We start from the raw sequence: 18,715 nt of genomic DNA, 5'->3' as shown, positions 1-18,715 counted from the left end.
CACAGCCTGCTGTCAGGAGGCTGGCTTTACTGTGCTGGGCAAGCCGACCCAGCTTTGGTTCAGTCGCAACAAGACAGAGCATCAGGTTCATGTCTCATCTTCACTGTGAAGTTATGAGGTCCTTATGGCTGAGGACTTGCAGGCCTCTGGCTGTGTCTGTGTGTAATTTGCCCTCAGTGCATACTGAACTGAATGAAGTGTGGACAGTTAGGTGACGTCCTGAGGAACAGAAGCCCACTCTACGCGGCTGCCAGTCCATTGACACCATTTACAGAAGACCCGCTCGCCTTCTCCTAGTCTAGGTTGGAATTTCCACTTGAAGTTGTTTTTCTGGGTTGTGGAGCAGAGACATGGCGCTGGTTGAATTCCACACTGCCCCTTTATCCTCTTGTCATGAGCTCCGTGAATTAACTTATCACATTATTTCCAAGTCATTTGCAAAGTAGCGAGAGCCCAGGAGAAAAGTGACAAGGAGGTTTCTGTCCCATGGCTGGGTTGGCATGAGAGGGTGTTCCAAGCCACATCTTACCTGATGAAGGGGAGAAAGAGCTTAGAAAGATCTTAGCTGACCTGCTTTGCAGTTTTGCCCAGGGCCAGCCTTAGATGGAAGATGAAGCAAGCTGCCAGAATGGCATGGTTCATCAGCCTCCTTAGGATGCTTTTTTTTTTATCAGAAAGACTAGCTGGGAGTTCAAAAATTCTGAGTGAAAACAGAAGCCAACAGGAAGGTTTGGAGCCAAACTTCAGCCTTTGAATGTTTAAGCATGATTTACCTGAAGCTGCAGTGTCTCCCGGGCATGCCTCAGTGGCTCAGCTGGTAAAAAACCTGCGTGTCAAAGTAAGAGATACAGGAGATGCCAGTTTGGTCCCTGGGTTGAGAAGATCCCCTGTAGAAGGAAATGGCAACCCACTCCAGTATTCTTGCCTGGAAAATCCCATGGACTGAGGAGCCTGGCAGGCTGCAGTTCATGGGGTCACAAAGAGTCAGGACTGAGTGCATGTGCGCAAACGTGTGCACACACACACACAGAGTGTTTCTCAATGAGAAAAGCAGATGGTGGGCCAGCGATTATTCCTTTGGTTTTGTTGCAATACAGGGGTCCTCCCATGAATGGAAGAGTTCATCAACACTCTTCTTGGGTAAGAGCTATCTTTGTTTTTAAAGTGACTTTTCTTGAGTTATTGTCTTTCATAATATCTGAAATTCTGGAGGATAATACTGTGAATTAAAGTGTAGTGAACTAACCACTTACCTTGTAGCATTTCAGAGAGGAACTGAAAATATTTCTTGCATTTGCCAGATACAATAACAAAACCTACCGCATTGATGACATCGACTGGTCGGTGAAACCCACGCACACCTTCCGGAAGCGGGACGGCACTGAGATCACCTATGTGGATTACTACAAGCAGGTAGCGCTTGTTTCTCCTTTCCGCCTCATCTCCCTCCTGCTTAGCTCGGGGAAGGGCTATGGTCTGACACCTCCATCCTGTTTCCTTGGAAGGTTCCGCTGTGCTCACGGTTCATAGTTCCTCAAGTCCTTTACTCCCTGTGCGTGTTTTCACACCCTACTCTCCTCTTCCTTGACACCCATTCACCATCGGCCACTTACTGAACACCCTTCGGTCCTCAGCTCAGCAGTCAACTCTTTTTTTAATAAGATTTTTTTTTTTTATTTTGATGTGGACCATTTTTAAAGTCTTTATTGAATTCCTTACACTATCACTTCTGTTCTGTGTTTTGAGTTTTTGGCTCTAAAGCATGTGGGATCTTACCTCTCTGACCAGGGATCCAACCTGCACTCCCTGCTTTGGCAGGCGAAGTCTTAACCACTGGACTGCCAGGGAAATTCCCCTAGCTGTCAAGGGAGCCCTAGGACTTTTTCCCGCGGGTCCCCTGTCTGTACTTAACTTCTTGCAGTTATCACAGGCAGGTTATGAATGGTCTGACTCTCCCTCTTCAACTTTGAGCTCTTGATTTCTGGACACTCAGGGAATCTAGTAGAGGCTCAAACATTTACTGATGAAATCTCCTGTTGACTCTGGGAGCTGGGTTCACAGTGATGACAATTTCCCCATCCGCACCGTCCAACTTCAGTTCCTTTCACAGGCGCCTTCTCTTTATTTCATATTCAGTCATATTTCTGTTTCCAAAATCTCACCACTGTTTTACAAACAAAAAGAGAAAGCAAATGTGTTGACCTTTCTATACCTTCAAGAAGAGTGATCTCCTTTTCTTTCTTAGCTAGTTTCTTTAGAAGGTTGTCTAAACGAGCTCCAAGCACCTCTTCCGTTCTTCCTCCAGGAAGCCTCAGCTGTCTGGTATCCGGTTCTGCTGCCATGGAACTAGCTCTCCAAGGTCAAAGTCAGCTACTGTGCTTATTCTAAGGGGCTTTTGGACGCTAGTGGCTCTGGATGCTAGTGACCGCTCCTGGTGGGCTGACCTCCTCTTCTTTGGCCCCTCGGCATATCCCTGGTGGTTTTCCCCTGGGCTTCAGGTGGTTCTTTCTCAGCATCGTTCAACATTCTCCCCCTTCACTTCCCCCAAACATGAAATGGTATAACTCACCACAGCCCCTTTGCAGAGGATCTTTTCTTCATATTCTGAGATCACTTCTAATATATTTTTGTCTTGCCCCCCTTCCTAAATTACATCCTCCTCTCCATTTTCAGGCTGCATTTGCATGAATATCCTGCAGGCATCTCAAACGAACAAAATTCAGACTGAATTCATTGTCTTTCCCATGCCTGTCTCTCCTTGGGAATTTTGCATCTCAGGAAATCATTTTGTATTCTTCTTCTTCTCCCTCTCCGGCTCATTCAGTTGTCCTTACAGAACACATATGACTTTGGGCATTTGGCAAAGCATTTTGTGCAAAAAATGTTCTCCATTAGTGTTTATTAAACACAGAATTTGTTAAATGTTTGGGATTTTTCCTGCATGGTTAAATTCATTTTTCTTTAATGTGTTTGAGGACCTGCGACATATCTGAAAAGGGAATCATGATAAAAATCCCACTCACTTTCTTTGTAATGAGTTGTGATTCCCTTCATATCTATTGTAATTAGGGAGAAAAAGAAAGAAAATGGCACCAGTTTCTAGAATGCTTTCCTCTTTGTCCCAGGAAAGGAAGGATAAATTATTATATAGTCTACTCTCAAAGTGGAAGACATCCTTTTTTTCACTTCAGCTATAATGTTTTAATTTTTTCTATTATTTTTTGTTTTTTAACTTTTTGTTGTATTGGTTTTTGCCAGCATTTGTTTGTAGATTTTTTGATGACCATTCTGACTGGTGTGAGGTCATACCTCATTGTAATTTTGATTTGCATTTCTCTAATAATGAGTGATGCTGAGCATCGTCTTATGTGTTTATTTGCCATCTGTATGTATTCTTTGGAGAAATGTCTGTTTAGGTCTTCTGCTCATTTTGGACCGGGCTGTTTGTTTTCATGATGTAGAGCTGTGTGAGCTGCTTGTATATTTTGGAGATTATGCCTTTGTCAATTGAATCATTTCCAGGTATTTCTCCCATTCTGAGGGTTGTCTTTTAATCTTGTTTATTGATTTCTTTGTTGTGCAAAGGTTTGTAAGTTTAATTAGGTCCTATTTGTTTGTTTTTATTTCCATTACTCTAGGAGGTGGGTCAAAGAGGATCTTGTTGTGATGTATGTCAAAGAGTGTACTGCCTATATTTTCCTCCAAGAGTTTTCTGGCTTTACAGTTAAGTCTTTAATCCATTTTGAGTTTATTTTTGTATACAGTGTTAGGAAGTTAGTTTCATTCTTTTACATGTAGCTTTCCAGCTTTCCCAGCACCACTTATTGAAGAGGCTGTCTTTTCTCCATGATATATTCTTGCCTTTGTCAAAGATGAGGTACCCATAAGTGCAGAGGTTTATCTCTGGGCCTTCTACCTTGTTTCACTGGTCTGTATTTCTGTTTCTGTGCCTGTACCGTACTGTCTTGATGACTGTAGCTTTGCATATAATCTGAAGTCAGAAAGGTTGATTCCTCCAGCTCCATTTTTCTTTCTCAAGATCACTTTGGCTACTTAGGGTCTTTTGTGTTTCCATACAAACTATGAAATTCTTTGTTCTAGTTCTGTGAAAAATGCCATTGGTAGTTTCATAGGGATTGCATTGAACCTATAGATTACCTTGGGTTGTATGGTCATTTGCACAATACTGATTCTTCCAGTCCAAAAGCATGGTATATCTCTCCATCTGTTTGTGTTGTGTTTGGTTTCTTTCATCAGTGTCTTATAGTTTTCTGCACACAGGTCTTTTGTCTCCTTAGGTCCGTTTATTCATGGGTATTTTTGTTGTTGTTGTTGTTGTTGGAGCGGTGAATGGGATTGTTTCCTTAATGTCTGTTTCTGGTTTTTCATTGCCAGTGTATAGGAATACAAGTGATGTCTGTGTATTGATTTTATAGCCTGTAATTTTACTGGAAGACATCTTGATATTGACCTTTATACTTCTCTATTTTATCTTATCACGAAAACTATTGCCAAATGCTAAGAAAATTGGGGCATGGGAGAGAGTAAAGTCCACCTGATTACACAACATAGTGGGTAAATTCTTAACCATGCTCCAGGTAAATAGTAGAATACCCTCTTCTTAAACTGTGTCCCAGTTTTGCTTGAGCTGTTCCCAGAACTTCTAATGCTCCTGCATTTTCTTCAAGGTGCTGTCTTGGATTCTGCCTCCTTCATGAAGCCTTCCTTGATTTATCAGCCATAAATTGTTTTCACTACCTTGCTCCCTATTCCTTGTGAGGGACCCAGCCCCGAGTGGTGTAACAAGCGGAGGCTCCCAAGTCTTAAGTGATAAGTCCTGGTTGTGCTAATTTTCAATTACAGGACCTTGGGAAGTTATTTAATTTCTTAACAATGTTTCCTCATCAATGAAGAAGATGATAATAGCATTTGAGTCACACTTCTCTTGTTAAGAGCTTCCCAGGCGGCTAAGTGGTAAAAAAAATCCACCTGCCAATGCAGGAGTTGCAGGTTCGATCCCTAGGTCAGGAAGATCCTCTGGAGAGGGCATGGCAACCCACTCCAGTATTCTTGCCTGGATAATCCCATGGACAGAGGAGCCTGGCAGGCTGAAGTCCATAGAGTTGCAGAGTCAGACACGACAGAGCACACAACAGTCACACTCTGTTGTTAAGAGTTAGTGAGGAAAGGGTCTTATTTACCAAAGAGAAATAGACTCACAAACATAGAAAACAAATTTATGGTTATGAAAGGAGAAGTAGGGGATAAAACATATACACATGGGATTAACATATACACTACTACTATTAATATATATGTAGTAGGTAACCAACAAGGACCTACTGTATAGCACAGGGAACTATACTAAATATTTTTATATTTAGTATAAAAAAACTATACTAAATAACCTATAAGGGAAAAGAATCTGGAAAGAATTTCTATCTAAAACTCCATCACTTTGCTGTACAACAACATGACCTCATAAATCAATTATAGTTTAATTTAAAAAAAACACAGTAGTCATCCATTAGAAAAAGACTAAATGAGGAAAAATTAGCGTAGATGTATTATTTGTGCTTCTGGTCTACCTTGCTTTGTACATAATGTGTAGATAATGTGCAAAGGCAGGGACTGTGCTTCTTTTTTATTTGTATTTCCTTTATTTGTATTTCCTTCCCTGGAATATAGCAAGCACAAGATGTGAATTAATGAAGTCATGTATAAAAATTCTTTCTACCAATGCTTCTCCAAGCTTTTCAGCCATAGCATTGTTGTAATCACCACTTTAAATTGCTGTTTCCTGAATTGTTTTTTATTTTAATGACTTAAAGTCTTTATTGAGTAGAGAACCCCTCACTGCTGGCTTCCTGCATTATAATTATTGATGTCAGCATCATGTGGTCCCCAGGCATTTTGTAAATTACAATTCCAGTTGTTCTGTCATCAGTGTTGAATAAGCTATACTGGTGTTAATGGAAACTTTGCCTTTGGAAGGTAAATGAACTCATAGCAAGGTAAGAATGTTGAAATTCAAGTTTATGAAGGGAAAGGGAGTGGGGAAGGAACTAATGATTGCTGAGGACTTACTATAAACCAGACACCATGCTAATGGTTTACATGGGACATCTCTGGGCTCTTGTTCTCCTCATTTCATAGAGAAGGAAAGGTAAGCCCCTTCCCCAGTGTCATGATCCAAGTGGATAGAATATCTGTGGACCAGATTTACATTTGTCAGAGTTCAAAGCGACTTCCCTGTAACATCATACTGTCTTGGAAAGTAAGGACAGTTGTGCTCTTTGGGGAAATCTGAGGTTGACTCAGCATGACCGTTGCCTCCAACTTGTGTTTGATATTTTCATAATGAACACAGGTGCCAGAGCCAGTTAGTTGTATATGGTTCAGTTGGCCTCAGTCTCCAGTGGCAGTGCTGCACCTGGGGTCATGGTACTATGGATTTCATCCAGCTTAGGACTCTGGATGAAACTCAGAAGAGAGCAGGAAAATGATTGGGAAAAAATGGTATTGAATTATAAAAGGTAGTAATTAAAATCATGAAGCTGATCCTGAGATGTAAGAGATAGGTCCCACGAAGGAAGTAGAAATGAGTAGATTACCATGGGGATTAGTGGGGACTTTTTTCCCCTTCTATTGAGAAGATTTTCTTATCTATTCATTTGTTGCTTATAAGCAAGGATGCTCATTGTATTGTGTTTCCGTATTAACTTTTCCCTCCTTAATGTTGCATTCTGTAGCAATATGATATTACCTTATGTGACCTGAACCAGCCAGTGCTTGTTAGTCTGTTGAAAAACAAGAAAAATGACAACCCCGAGGTTCCGATGGCCCACCTGATTCCCGAGCTCTGCTTTCTAACAGGTAATGTTTGTATTTTATTCTCTCTCAAGTTCTTGATCACAGACTCATGACACATTGCAGTGGGCAAAACCTCCTTAAGTTAGATGAGTGCCAGAGCTCTAATTTAACCCAGGAAGGATGACTCAGGTAATTTATTTGATCACAGAGGAAGTGGGCGGGTAGAGCACTCTTTGGAAATTGGTCAGCACCGGTGAAGGTTATCTATTTCCTTTATCTCATGTATTCCATTTGTTACTTTGACGTTAAATTGGTTGCCAGATGTTTTCCTAAAACCAAACTATTTCCCCCATTTTTTGAACTTCACTGGGCTAGGTGTTGCTAGTGGTAAAGAACTTGCCTGCCAGTGCGGGAGATGTAAGACACCCGGGTTCAGTCCCTGGATCAGGAAGATACCCTGGAGGAGGACGTGGTGGCCCACTCCAGTATTCATGTTTGAAGAGTCCCATGGACAGAGGACCCTGGAGGGCTTTGGTCCCTGGGGTCGCAAAGAGTTGAACACGACTAAAGCGACTTAGCACGCATGCAGGCTAAGAAGTTGTGTGATTTAATTTTCTTCCGGTGTATTCTTTGAGAGGTGCCAAAATACTCTTTATTTTCTTTTTGCATGAGCTCCAGAAGGTAATCTTCACTCTACACTAGAACCCCCCCAAAAAAAAAAAAAAAAGACTAGCTAAGATTCTTTTAATCATGTTCATCTGATTACTAGGGTGAGACTAAGACGGGAGGACTTTCTACATTTTACGATTATGATGCTCGAATGAGTTTGATGTGCGTGTGTTTATTCTGCAATTAGAGAAGTTAATAAGGATACCATCCTTGCAGAGAGGGATGAACATTCTTAGTGATACTCTGGCATTTCACATCTGCATAGTCGTCTTGGTGGCCTCTAGCCACATGTGGTCACTGAGCACTTGACACATGACTAGTGCAACTGAGGGATTGGATGGAGCTGTAAGTGTAAAAATACAGACTAGACGTCTAAGATGTAGTGTGGAAAAAAGAGAAACTATCTCATGAACTCATTTTTTATATTGGTTATATGTTGAAATGATAATATTTTGGACATATTGAGTTAAATAATATATACTGTTTGAATAATTGCATCTGTTTCCTTCTGGCTCTTTTTAAATGTGACTACTAGAAAAAATTTTAAATTACAATGTGGCTTGCATTGCTGTCAGATGGTGAATCTGGTTCAGTTTAAGTTCAGAGTTTTATTGCTGTGTGCCTGAGATGGGCTGGATTGCATTGAGGACTGTTCATTTTCCACTTTGTTTTCGTTCACAATGTATAGGGATGCCTGGCCAGGCGACATCTGATGTCCAGCTGATGAAGGCTGTGGCTGAAGAAACTCGTCTCAATCCTTTGGTAAGGCAGCAGCACCTGGCCAGGCTTGCAGATGACTTCCAGAGGTATGGGGACATCTCCACATCCAGATGGTCTACAGAATCTCTTTATTGATGTTTGTTATCAGGAATAATATCTCACCCATACTGAGCACCTAGCGTGTGCCAGGCAGGGTAGTGGCACTGTCTGTGTATTGTCATATTTAACCTTTACGTCACCCCTGTGAAATAGCTAGGTTAGTCCTACGTTTTGTCAATAAGGAAACCGTGACTTTAAAAGATTTCAGAGTTTGCTCAAGGTCCATGGTATTCAGTGTTAGAATTTGGATTTGAAGCCTGAGCTGTTTGGCTCAGGGGCTTCTTCAGTGACTCAGTGGTAGAGAACCCACCTGCAATGCAGGAGATGCAGGAGACTCAGGTTCGATCCCTGGGTCTGGAAGATCCCCTGGAGGATGGCATGGCAACCCAGTATTCTTGCCTGGAGAATGCTATGGACAGAGGATCCTGGCAGGCTGTAGTCAATAGGGTCACAGAGTTGGACGTGACTGAAGTGACTGAGTACACATGCACACACTGTTTGGCTCAATGGCCCGTTTTGTTTACCAGAAGGCCACGCTGGGAGCCTTTCCATCCCTTTGAGTCCCCCATGGGTCCTCAGTCTTCCTATAACTCCTTTGAGCAGAGAAAAAATGGTGAGTAGAAATAGAATTGAGGAACCCTAAAAAAGTCAGTTTCTGAATAATTAACATTATAGTTTTATCTCTAATGATTAGCATTTTTAGATAGTAAGCATTTTTAATGATTTAAGACTCAACTCTATCAACAGAAACAAGGATGCTCGTTTTGAACTGGAGACCTGGGGGCTGCATTTTGGATGCCAGTTGTCTCTGACTGGCCGCATTGCACCTGCAGAAAAAATAATAATGCAAGACCACATGGTAAGTTCTGTGATTTTATTTTCATTTAAAAGTATTTTCTTGAATGTGTGTCAGTTTGATCATAAGTCAGAGTGGGCTTATAATATAATGTTCATTTGGTTTCTCCATGGCCTTTTCCCAGGTGGTACCAGTAGTAAAGAACCCACCTGCCAATGCAGGAGACGTTAAGAGATGTGGGTTCCATCCCTGGGTTGGGAAGATCCCCTGGAGGAGGGCATGGCAAACCCACTCCAATATTCTTGCCTGGAGAATTCCATGGACAGAAGAGCCTGGCAGTCTACAGTCCATAGGGTCGCAAAGCATTGGACACGACTGAACTGACTTAGCACAACTCATTTCCCCGCCTAAACCCCAAGGGCCCTGTATTTTCCTTTTTAATCCGGGTGTACGAGGATTTAGTGGCACCCAGCAGGTAGGTTAGTGTGATTGATGTCACATTTACAGATGCATTAGAAGACTTCCCTGGTCGTCAGTGGTTAAGAATCCACCTGCCAGTGCAGGGGACACAGGTTTGATCGCTGGTCCAGGGAGATTCCACATGCCACGGGGCAACTAAGCCCACGTACTGCAGTTGCAGAAGCCCATGGGCTGTGGAGCCAGTTCTCTGCAACAAGAGAAGCTGCCTCAATGAGAAGCCTCCACACTGCAACGAAGAGTAGACGCCGCTTGCCACCACGAGAGAAAATCCGCACACAGCAGTGAAGACCCAGTGCAGCCAAAAATAAATAAACAAAAGATGCATTAGAAAATGTTGCTTCACGCCACTGCAGTCAAAACATGTAGCCTATTATTGGGTGTTGTTTTACTCTTACATTGCTTAAAAAAATTTGTGGTACCTGAAAACATTGTTTTAACTGGTGGAGGTTAATTCCAGTAGACTCTGTTTCCTGATACCAGAGTTCTTTCTTTTCCCCAAAATAGAATGCTGCTCAGTTGGCGTAAACATGAAGAAATTCTCCCAGAGCTCACCCCAGCCATAGCAGTTAGGCAGAGAGGCATTCAGAAACCTGGAGAGACAAATCATTGCTTCTCTGGGGTTTCCACTGAAAAAAAAGAACCAATTTTATGCGAAAACTGTACATTCTCTCTTTTCCCCCCTCTGTTTTGCCCATTTTTTAAGCCAGTTACATTTCATTTCATTTTTAAAGGTACTCTTTTTCCCCTTATTTGATGCAGGTAAGTCAGCATGTTGAAATTAATGATTGAGCAGCGAATGTTTTTTTTTTTGGCAGGATGGGGATTCTTTTTTTTCATTATTGCTTTTTGATAATCTCTTCAAATAACCGAAATCCTTGTTGGAGAAGCTAAGGAAAAACTAAACACAAAACGTTGTCAAGTCCTAAAATGTACACCCCCGTTAAGATCTTGGTCAGGAGTCAGTAAAAAGAGGCTCGGTTTTAGTTCCACACGGAAAGTGAGATGTGACATATTTTAAATGGTCTGTTTCATCATCTCTAGGTAAAGTCACACTTGTTAGAGTTTTGTTTGCATATTTTCACCTGGAATCAGATCTCCATAGCAGTACTGAGTGCTCAGTCGTGTCCAACTCTTTGCAGCCCCATAGACTGTAGCCTCCCTGTCTCCTCTGTTCATGGGATTTCCCAGGCAACAACACTGGAGTGGGTTGCCATTTCCTACTCCAGAGGATCCTCCTACTCCAGGGATCAAACCCGCATCTCTTCCATCTCTTGCATTGGCAGGTAGGTTCTTTATAACTAGCACCACCTTGGAATCCCCCTCCATCGGAAAAGTGGCACTAAAGTGGAGAACCCATGGCCCCTAGGTTAGGGGTAGGTTAGAAGTGGCTGTGTCAGCGACTTCTCAGCTGATCCTGCTTCTTTGAAACTGGGTTTGAGAAACTGGGGCTTCCCTGATAGCTCAGTTGGTAAAGAATCCACCTGCAATGCAATTGATCTGGAGACCCCAGATCAATTCCTGGGTCACGAAGATCCCCTGGAGAAGGGATAAATTACCCACTCCAATATTCTTGGGCTTCCCTTGTGGCTCAGCTGGTAAGGAATCTGCCCGCAATGCGGAAGACCTGGGTTCAATCCCTGGGTTGGGAAGATCCCCTGGAGAAGGGAATGGCTACCCACTCCAGTATTCTGGCCTGGAGAATTCCATGGACAGTGTAGTTCAGTTCAGTTCAGTCACTCAGTCTTGTCTGACTCTTTGTGACCCCATGGACTACAGCACACCAGTCTTCCCTGTCCATCACCAACTCCCGGAGCTTGTTCAAAGTCATGTCCATTGAGTCGGTGATACCATCCAACCATCTCATCCTCTGTCATTTCCTTCTCCTCCCGCCTTCCATCTTTCCCAGCATCAGGGTCTTTTACACTGAGTCAGTTCTTCACATCAGGTGGCCAAAGTACTGTAGTTTCAGCTTCAGCATCAGTGCTTCCAAGGAATATTCAAGAGTGATTTCCTTTAGGATGGACTGGTTGGATCTCCTTGTAGTCTGAGGGACTCTCAAGAGTCTTCTCCAACACCACAGTTCAAAAGCATCAATTCTTCGACACTCAGCTTTCTTTATAGTCCAACTCTCACATCCATACATGACTACTGGAAAAACCATAGCTTTGACTAGGTGGACCTTTGTTGGCAAAGTAATGTCTCTGCTTTTTAATATGGTGTCTAGGTTGGTCATAGCTTTTCTTCCAAGGAGCAAGCATCTTTTAATTTCATGGCTGCAACCACCATCTGCAGTGATTTTGGAGCCCCTCAAAATAAAGTCTGTCACTTTTTCCATTGTTTCCCCATCTTTTTGCCATAAAGTGATGGGAACAGATGCCATGATCTTAATTTTCTGAATGTCGAGCTTTAAGCCAACTTTTTCACTCTCCTCTTTCACTTTCATCAAGAGGCTCGTCAGTTCTACTTTGCTTTCGGCTATAAGGGTGGTGTCATCTGCCTATCTGAGGTTATTGCTATTTCTCCCGGCAACCTTGATTCCAGCTTGTGCTTCATCCAGCCCTGCAATTTGCATGATGTACACTGCATATAAGTTAAATAAGCAGGGTGACAATATACAGCCTTGACAAGTTCTCCTTTCCCAGTTTGGAACCAGTCTGTTGTTCCATGTCCAGTTCTAACTGTTGCTTCCTGACCTGCATACAGATTTCTCAGGAGGCAGGTAAGATGGTCTGGTATTCCTATCTCTTTCAGAATTTTCCAGTTTGTTGTGATCCACACAGTCAAAGGCTTTGACATAGTCAATACAGCAGAAGTAGATGTTTTTCTGGAACTCTCTTGCTTTTTCAATGATCCAGCCGATGTTGGCAATTTGATCTCTGGTTCCTCTGCCTTTTCTAAATCCACTTTGAACATTTGGAAGTTCACGGTTCACATTCTGTTGAAGCCTGGCTTGGAGAATTTTGAGCATTACTTTACTATCATGTGAGATGAGTGCAGTCGTGCAGTAGTTTGAGCATTCTTTGGCTTTGCCTTTCTTTGGGATTGGAATGAAAACTGACCTTTTCCAGTCCTGTGGCCACTGCTGAGTTTTCCAAATTTGCTGGCATATTGAGTGCAGCACTTTCACAGCATCATCTTCTGGGACTTGAAATAGCTCAACTGGAATTACATCACCTCCATTAGCTTTGTTTGTAATGATGCTTCCTAAGGCCCACTTGACTTCACATTTCAAGATGTCTGGCTCTAGGTGATTGATCACACCATCATGGTTATCTGGATCTGAAGATCTGTTTTGTATAGTTCTTCTGTGTATTCTTGCCATCTCTTCTTAATATCTTCTGCTGTTGTTAGATCCATACCATTTCTGTCCTTTATTGTGCCCATCTTTGCATGTAATGTTCCCTTGCTATCTCTCATTTTCTTGAAGAGTTCTCTAGTCTTTCCCAGTCTATTGTTTTCCTCTATTTCTTCGCACTGATCACTGAGGAAGGCTTTCTTATCTCTCCTTGCTGTTCTTTGGAACTCTGCATTCAAATGGGTATATCTTTCCTTTTCTGCTTTGCCTTTAGCTTCTCTTCTTTTTCAGCTATTTCTAAGCCCTTGTCAGACAACCATTTTGCCTCTTTGTATTTCTTTTTCTTGGGGATTGTCTTGATCACTGCCTCTTGTACAATGTCATGAACCTCCATCCATAGTTCTTCAGGCACTCTGTCCATCAGATCTAATCCCTTGAATCTATTTCTCACTTCTACTGTATAATCATAAGGGATTTGATTTAGGTCATACCTGAAGGGTCTGGTGGTTTTCCTTACTTTCTTCAATTTAAGTCTGAATTTTGCAATAAGGAGTTGATGATCTGAGCCACAGTCAGCTCCCAGTCTTGTTTTTGCTGACTGTATAGAGCTTCTGCATCTTCGGCTGTAAAGAATATAATCAATCTGATTTTGGTATTGACCGTCTGGTGATGTCCATGTGTAGAGTCTTCTCTTGTGTTGTTGGAAGAGAGTGTTTGCTATGACCAGTGCGATCTCTTGGCAAAACTCTGTTAACCTTTGCCCTGCTTTGTTTTGTACCCAAGGCCAAATTTGCTTGTTACTCCAGGTAGCTCTTTACTCCCTACTTTTGCATTCCAGTGCCCTGTAATGAAGAGGACATCTTTTTTGGTGTTAGTTCTAGAAGGTCTTGTAGGTCTTTATAGAACCATTCGACTTTACCATTCTTCAGCATTACTGATTGGGGCATAAACTTGGATTACTGTGATACTGAATTGCTTTTCTTGGAAATGAACAGAGATCATTCTGTCGTTTTTGAGATTGCATCCAAGTACTGCATTTTGGACTCTTTGGTTGACTATGATGGTCGCAAAGAGTCGGACACGACTGAGCGACTTTCACTTTGAGAAGCTGAGTACACAAAATGTTCACAGGCCTCGGAGTGGCCTTGGGTGTGTGTCCTGGGTCACCTGCCAGCCAGTAAAGCTGGGAGTGTGGGTGAGAGGGCTGTGGTCCTCCTCACACTGGCTGTAATGGGAAAGAATGAATCCTGGCTCCAGACAGAACCTTTCTGGAGGCTGTACCCTTCCCCTGGGTTCTTAGGTGAAGGTTGCCCCTGAGGCTGAGCCCCTGCCTGGCCTCCTGTGTCACAGCCCTGGGAGCATGGCTGGGGCCTGGAGTGCTTGTGGGAAATGCCCTGACTGCAAAGTCAAGTCCAGGGCCACCAGCTGGCTCCATAACCGCTTTCAGCCGTCGCTTTTCAGTCTGTGAAACAGGGGGATAGAAATGCTTCTTAAACAGTACCGTGTGAGCGAATCACTGGGGAACTCGTTAAGACGCAGAGTCTGGTTCGGTGGGTCTGGGATGGGGCCCAGGACTGCATTTCTAACGAGCTCTCAGGAGACAGCGCTGCTACAAGACAGCACTCTGAGCAGCAAGGAATTAGCTTATAGTGTCCTTGTAAATTCTACCGTGGTTCTTCCTGCCTCACACACCAGGGGCTTTTGATTTGATTTCAGAAGGCTGGGGACTAGTCTGAAGTCTGCCCTCTTCAATGTTAGGAGCTTGTTTTTCCTGGTCTCCTGGGGAACCGTCCAAGAATAAGGAGCCTGTGTCTTGGCTTCATCTTTGCTTCTGGATATAGCTACTACTAGTGTAATGTGGAGTCTTAACTGTAGGGTTTGTTCATCTCAGTATGGTGACCTGGAAGATCAGTCATCAGCATTTCCCACTCACGATTTCTAGATGCCTAAAGCAAAGAGACCAAACTGGACAGTCACTCACGTGAGTCTCTGTAGTAAAGATCTTAGGTTTTTAGAGCTGGAAGGGAACCTAGAGATTTGTGGGGTTTGTTTTTGGGGTTTGTTTTTTTTCTCTTGGTCACACTGTACAGCTTATTCCCCCACCAGGGATTGAACCTGTGTCCTCGGCAGTGAAAGCTTGGAGTCCTAATCACTGGACCACTAGGGAATTCCTGGGAACCTAGAGATTTGAACCAGACACTTGCCTTTGCCCATGGCAGAGCCCCATGAGGTAAAGGACTTGCCAGCAATCTACAGGCAAGGAAGGGTGGACCTGGGATATCATTCACTTGCGTCCACTCCCAGGCAGTGTGTGTGGTGTTCAGATGTGAAGCACTTCTGTGTTTTAAGTCTGTGAGTAGTTAACTGTACTGAAACTCATTTTATTATGACAAATATGAAGTATTTCCACATTGTCTTTTTTTAAAATTATTCTCTGTTATTTTTCTCAGTGTCAACCTGCCTCTGCAGCTGACTGGTCCAAGGATATACGAACTTGCAAGGTTTTAAGTGCACAGTCTTTGAATAAATGGTTGGTTATATGTAGTAACAGAGCTGAAAGTGTGACAGAGAACTTTCTGAACTGCTTGAGAAGAGTTGGAAGTCCCGTGGGATTTAATGTGGATCGCCCCAAAATGTGAGAAGATGCTGAAAGTCCTCCTCATTTTTTTCATATGTTAATATGGTTTGGTTAGAAAGGTAATAGGAGGTAATGGCTGAAAAAGCTACAAATGTTTCTTTACGTCAATAAAATTTCCTGCTATAGAGTGCCGAGATAATAGTTATAAGTAGATAGAGTAGGCAATGATTAAAATTTTATCCGGTTAAGGTGTATCTTATGTTGGTCTTTGTAAAACTTTATTTTCATAATTCTTCCTAGGCATTAGTCTGATTACCTCAATGTCTTTCCAGTACTAGTTGAGGTATGAATTTTTAATAAGTTCATATATTGCCTTCTCAACTTTTTTCTGAATTCCTCCATATCACTTGTTTATAAAACTTAACAGCAGTCAGGATATTAACAAAACTTGCATTTCCTGACTTATTTGATAGATTTTATGATTTAAAATTTATTGTAAAAATAGATCTGAAAGAAGTTTTTATTCTTCTGGTCCTGTGGCATAAGATTAGTCATCTAAATAGTTTTCTGATAGAACCAGGTCTTTCATTTAGCCTTTGAACATTTATTGAGTATCTACTACTACATAGTAAATGATTTGCTATTTGCATGGGATGAGATAAATATGATGCTTTCAATTTAGTAAGAGATCCATTCATATACAATCACACTCAAAGCTGAGTATTGTTTTAATTTAGAAAAGACACAAAGTTGGTCATGTCTTACTTCATTGCTTAAAAAAAGATCAACAGATGCTTCTTTTTCTTTGCTGTAGTGGAGGTGCAAATGTCCTAATTGCCAGGGTGGGGAGTTATTCTTTAAATACACGGTTACTAATTAATTACATCATCAGCACAAGAATTATTGTAAACCATAGCTGTTCCCGAAGTCTCATTTTACAGTCGTCTAGAATTCTCTTCTTATCAAATCTGTTAACAAGTCTCCTGGTTTAAGTTTCACCTGCTCTACTTTCTCTTAACCCATGGGGTAAGAAGACAGGAAATGAAGGAAGCTACAGTCTCAGACCTGAACTCCATCAGAGGCTCTTTTTCACCCACATTCCAACAAGTCCGTGCTCTTGTTCTGTTCTTGGCCTGTTTTGTTTGCAAGCTCATATTTTATTCCATCCTTTTTCTCTCCTGTGACATATCTGTTTACTTATTAGATTTATATTCGTGGTTTCTCCCATCAGAAACAACATTGCTGATCACTCCTGTTGTAACCAACGAGAGGCAGATAGTGGTCTTGCCACCTGGCGGGCAAGCTTTAAAAGGCCCCCAGGCATTGGGACCGAGAGATTCCCATGTCAAGAAAACAGATCTATAAATTCCTCTGAGTGGAATTACTTTCTGTAACCTCTGGCCCCTAGTATACTGTAGCCACAGAACAAATAATTGATAAGTACTTGTCCACTGATTGATTGATTAATTAAGGCTAGATATTCCAGGCTCCATGCAAGGTGCCACTAAGGAAAAAAATCTTTTAGTTTGAATTATACAGATTAGCTGGATATCTTGATCTCATTAATCTAATGATTTTTATTTTAGAGTTCCCATGGAGATTCAGAATTACAGAATTTTTACTCCCAATTTAACTTGAACTCTGTTTCAAATGTTTGATATTGTGACTTGTGGTTTCAAAAGTACACTTTCAATTTCATTTTGAACAACAGACTTGTTTAGATAGAGTCTGTGGGAACTCTATACAATGGAGAAAACTTTAGTTTTCACTAATCTGTTTTTTATGTTAATAAAAATAGTAATTAAATGTTTCTGGCATACCTTGTTTGGGAGAAGCAATTTTAGACTCAAAAGGTTTCAGTTTAATGATTTTTTTCCCTCAAATTATAGTCTGTTATAAAAATCGACTGCTATTATTTTTAACACTATATGATTATGTGCTACTAAAATTTATACATTTTCAAAATTAATCTTTTTATGTAGCATAAAAGTACAAGAAAATCCAGCTGCATTTATTCACGCTATACAGAAACATGTTAAATATGAGATTCAGTTGGTAAGTATAGGATATTTTGTGTGTTTTAAGATATAATTTTTATTTTTCTTCATATCAGCCTTGAAAGAAGGAATTTGAACATATTCTTCCACATGTTTTCAAATAGCTGTGCATTTCCCCAAACACCCAATAAAGTATTGATCTTGGTATTTTAATCAGATATTTTATTTTCCTTTCATATTTCTAATATTAATTTTTAACCCAGGTGGCGCTAGTGGTAAATCTGCCTGTGAATGCAGGAGTCACAAGAGATGTGGGTTTAATCCCAGGGTTGGGAAAATCCCCTGGAGAGGGAAACGGCAACCCACTCCAGTATTGTTGCCTGGAGAATCCCATGGACAGAGGAACCTGGTGGGCCACAGTCCTTGGGAACCAAAAAGATTTGGACATGGCTGAGCACCCACCCCTTTATCAGCTTATTGGATATCTGCATATTTTTCAGCTTATTGGTGGGAGTCATCTTTTACTTAAGATTTAAGATAGATTGACTCCTATCTTATCCCATAAATGCTGGGGCACCCAGTTTTCTTCTCAGTGTTTCAGGGGGTTCTTGGAAGGTGTAAGTTTTCCATGTCACCTATGGTTCCATGTTCCTCTTCCTCTGAATTCTTGTCTCCCTTCATGGGTGCTCTTTCCTTCTGCTTTGTAACACCCTGAGGGACACCCACAATTGCTTCATTTCCCAAAGTATCGTGTGTGTGTGAGTGCATGTTGTGTGTGGAGAGGGTGTGTGTGTGTGTAGTAAGTGCATGTGTGTATGATGTGTGTATATGTGTGTGTAGTGTGTGTGTAGTGTGTGCATGTGTGTGTGGTGTGTGTGTGTGTGGTGTGTGTATGTGTGTATGTGTGTGTATAGTGTGTGCATATGTGTGTGGTGTGTGTATTTGTGTAGTGTGTGGTGAGTGTGTGTATGTGTGTGTGTGGTGTGGTGTGTGTGTGTAGTGAGTGTGTGGTGTGATGTGTGTGGTGTGTGGTGAGTGTGTGAGTGTGGTGTGGGATGTGTGTGTGTGTGTAGTGAGTGTGTTTGTGTGTGTGGTGAGTGTGTGGGGGTGTGTGTGTGAGTGTCTGTGTGTGTGGTGAGTGTATATGTGTGGTGTGTGTGTGTGGTGAGTGTATATGTGTGGTGTGTGTGTGTGGTGAGTGTATATGTGTGGTGTGTGTGTGTATGGGAGTGTATATGTGTGGTGTGTGGTGTGTGTGTGTGGTGTGA

General features: G+C 41.9%; 1 protein-coding gene across 2 annotated transcripts in view; it reads left to right on the top strand.

The window, feature by feature from the left end:
• PIWIL4 (piwi like RNA-mediated gene silencing 4) overlaps positions 1 to 18,715 on the top strand; it is a 56,678-nt gene that overhangs the window by 23,743 nt on the left and 14,220 nt on the right. For both annotated transcript variants that reach the window (XM_043482694.1, XM_043482693.1), the window contains exons 8-13: positions 1,302 to 1,413; positions 6,753 to 6,876; positions 8,171 to 8,288; positions 9,049 to 9,160; positions 15,323 to 15,507; positions 17,433 to 17,505. In XM_043482694.1, coding sequence (XP_043338629.1) covers positions 1,302 to 1,413; positions 6,753 to 6,876; positions 8,171 to 8,288; positions 9,049 to 9,160; positions 15,323 to 15,507; positions 17,433 to 17,505 — 724 coding nt within the window. The remainder of the gene's footprint in view (positions 1 to 1,301; positions 1,414 to 6,752; positions 6,877 to 8,170; positions 8,289 to 9,048; positions 9,161 to 15,322; positions 15,508 to 17,432; positions 17,506 to 18,715) is intronic.

This window comes from Cervus canadensis, chromosome 11 (assembly GCF_019320065.1).
Source record: "Cervus canadensis isolate Bull #8, Minnesota chromosome 11, ASM1932006v1, whole genome shotgun sequence".
NCBI lineage: Eukaryota > Metazoa > Chordata > Mammalia > Artiodactyla > Cervidae > Cervus > Cervus canadensis.
This window is presented reverse-complemented; position numbering and strand designations above follow the sequence as displayed.